The sequence below is a fragment of the Habropoda laboriosa genome, unplaced genomic scaffold, assembly GCF_001263275.1.
Source record: "Habropoda laboriosa isolate 0110345459 unplaced genomic scaffold, ASM126327v1 scaffold45, whole genome shotgun sequence".
NCBI lineage: Eukaryota > Metazoa > Arthropoda > Insecta > Hymenoptera > Apidae > Habropoda > Habropoda laboriosa.
Window position 1 is genome coordinate 1,147,604 of NW_017100168.1, and position 1,369 is coordinate 1,148,972.

At 25.3% G+C, this 1,369-nt stretch overlaps 2 protein-coding genes across 2 annotated transcripts in view; both read right to left on the reverse strand.

The window, feature by feature from the left end:
* Window positions 1-114, reverse strand: part of LOC108578624 (DNA repair endonuclease XPF) — a 4,090-nt gene extending 3,976 nt beyond the window's left edge. Inside the window, exon 1 of the mRNA XM_017941988.1 lies at window positions 47-114. Within this exon, the coding sequence (XP_017797477.1) occupies window positions 47-114 (68 nt within the window). The remainder of the gene's footprint in view (window positions 1-46) is intronic.
* A 39-nt stretch (window positions 115-153) lies between these two features.
* Window positions 154-931, reverse strand: LOC108578625 (UPF0669 protein v1g209471-like). The gene is made up of 5 exons (XM_017941989.1): window positions 902-931; window positions 691-815; window positions 483-599; window positions 286-421; window positions 154-225 (listed from the first exon to the last, which is right to left on the reverse strand). The coding sequence occupies exons 1-5, from the start codon at window positions 929-931 to the stop codon at window positions 154-156; spliced, it is 480 nt and encodes a 159-aa protein (XP_017797478.1).
* Window positions 932-1,369: the final 438 nt, after the last annotated feature.

Below are 1,369 nucleotides of genomic sequence, written 5' to 3' on the forward strand. Positions count from 1 at the left end.
ATCAATTTCATAGTAATATACAATACATAAACAGTATAACAATTACTTTGCAGTAATAACTAATCCATCTTCATGGAGTATTTCTAAAAACATTTGATTTTCGTATTCCAACATGATTAATTAAGAAAATTATGCACTATGTTGCAATGTACATCAAAACAAGACATTAAAAAATAAATCTAACAGATACCATGTAATAGAGGTTAAAATTGGTGGCTTTTGTTCCTGAAACAATATTAGATATTATGTACATTCATGTCAAAACCTCCTCATTTTAATACTTACCTCATCAATATGAATCTTTGAATTTCTATCGTAAGAGATATTTTCTGTATCTGTGGTTTCATACACTAAAAGAATGTATTTACTATTTTCATTTGATGGATGTCCATAAACTCCTATAGTAACTGGTCTTTTAAAGCTAAAAAGAAGTATATTTATTACAATTTATGTTTATTTGTACATAATTATGTTTAATGTACCTATCAGGAATAAGAATAATATCTTCTCCACATGTGGCAGATTGAAGGCAATATTCATGTGGTTCATAAGTTGGCTTTGATATTGTTTGTGAAGCATATAAATCTGCGTCACCAATTCTATAATACACACAATATAACAAAACTGTTATTTACCTCTGTGTACAATATACATAAGTTTAACTTTAAAATGATATATATTTGTACTTACTCAGATATCAATATTATTTTAATGAAACCATCATACGTTAAACCATAATACTTGTATGAACCTGCTGTAACTTCATCAGCTGTATAATGTAACAATTTGTCTTCATTTGCTAGCACATAAGATACCTGTCAAAATAAAGTTGTTTTCATAATTTAAAATAATAAAATAATTTAGGAATGTCAAATTAAAGTTAGGTTAAAATTATTCTTACCAAAATGATAAAAGTAAATATATTCTTCATAGTATTATGTATCTTGACATGATTGACATTTAACAACCACAGAACTTGCTTTTACAGTCCTTAAAAATGACACTAAAAACGTAATATTATTCGATTAACCTTTCTTGTATACAGGTCTTATGTAAAATTAAGAAGTAATATTTAACAAAGCTACTATTGTCATATTATCAATTTAAATTAACGGATTTTAGAAAGATAAACAATATCTAGTGAAATTATATTAAAAAATAATATCCTTACATTACAATATTTTATATCAATCTTTACGTGTGCAAACGTTCGAATTCGAATAGGTTAACTGACATTAATACATTTGAGGATAGTAGTTCACCATATATACCAACATATTTTTGAGAAAATGACATTGCGTATATTTCTTCAAATAAAATGTAAAATACCATTTGGCATTTGTAAAAAAATATATGTATAATATATAGT

Coding starts and splice junctions, on each gene's coding strand:
- LOC108578625 (XM_017941989.1), bottom strand. CDS start 931: ATGAAGAATATATTTACTTTTATCATTTTG. Junction 422..482: donor ATTATTCTTATTCCTGATAG/GTACATTAAACA, acceptor ACTTCTTTTTAG/CTTTAAAAGACCAGTTACTA. Junction 226..285: donor CAAAGATTCATATTGATGAG/GTAAGTATTAAA, acceptor ATATTGTTTCAG/GAACAAAAGCCACCAATTTT.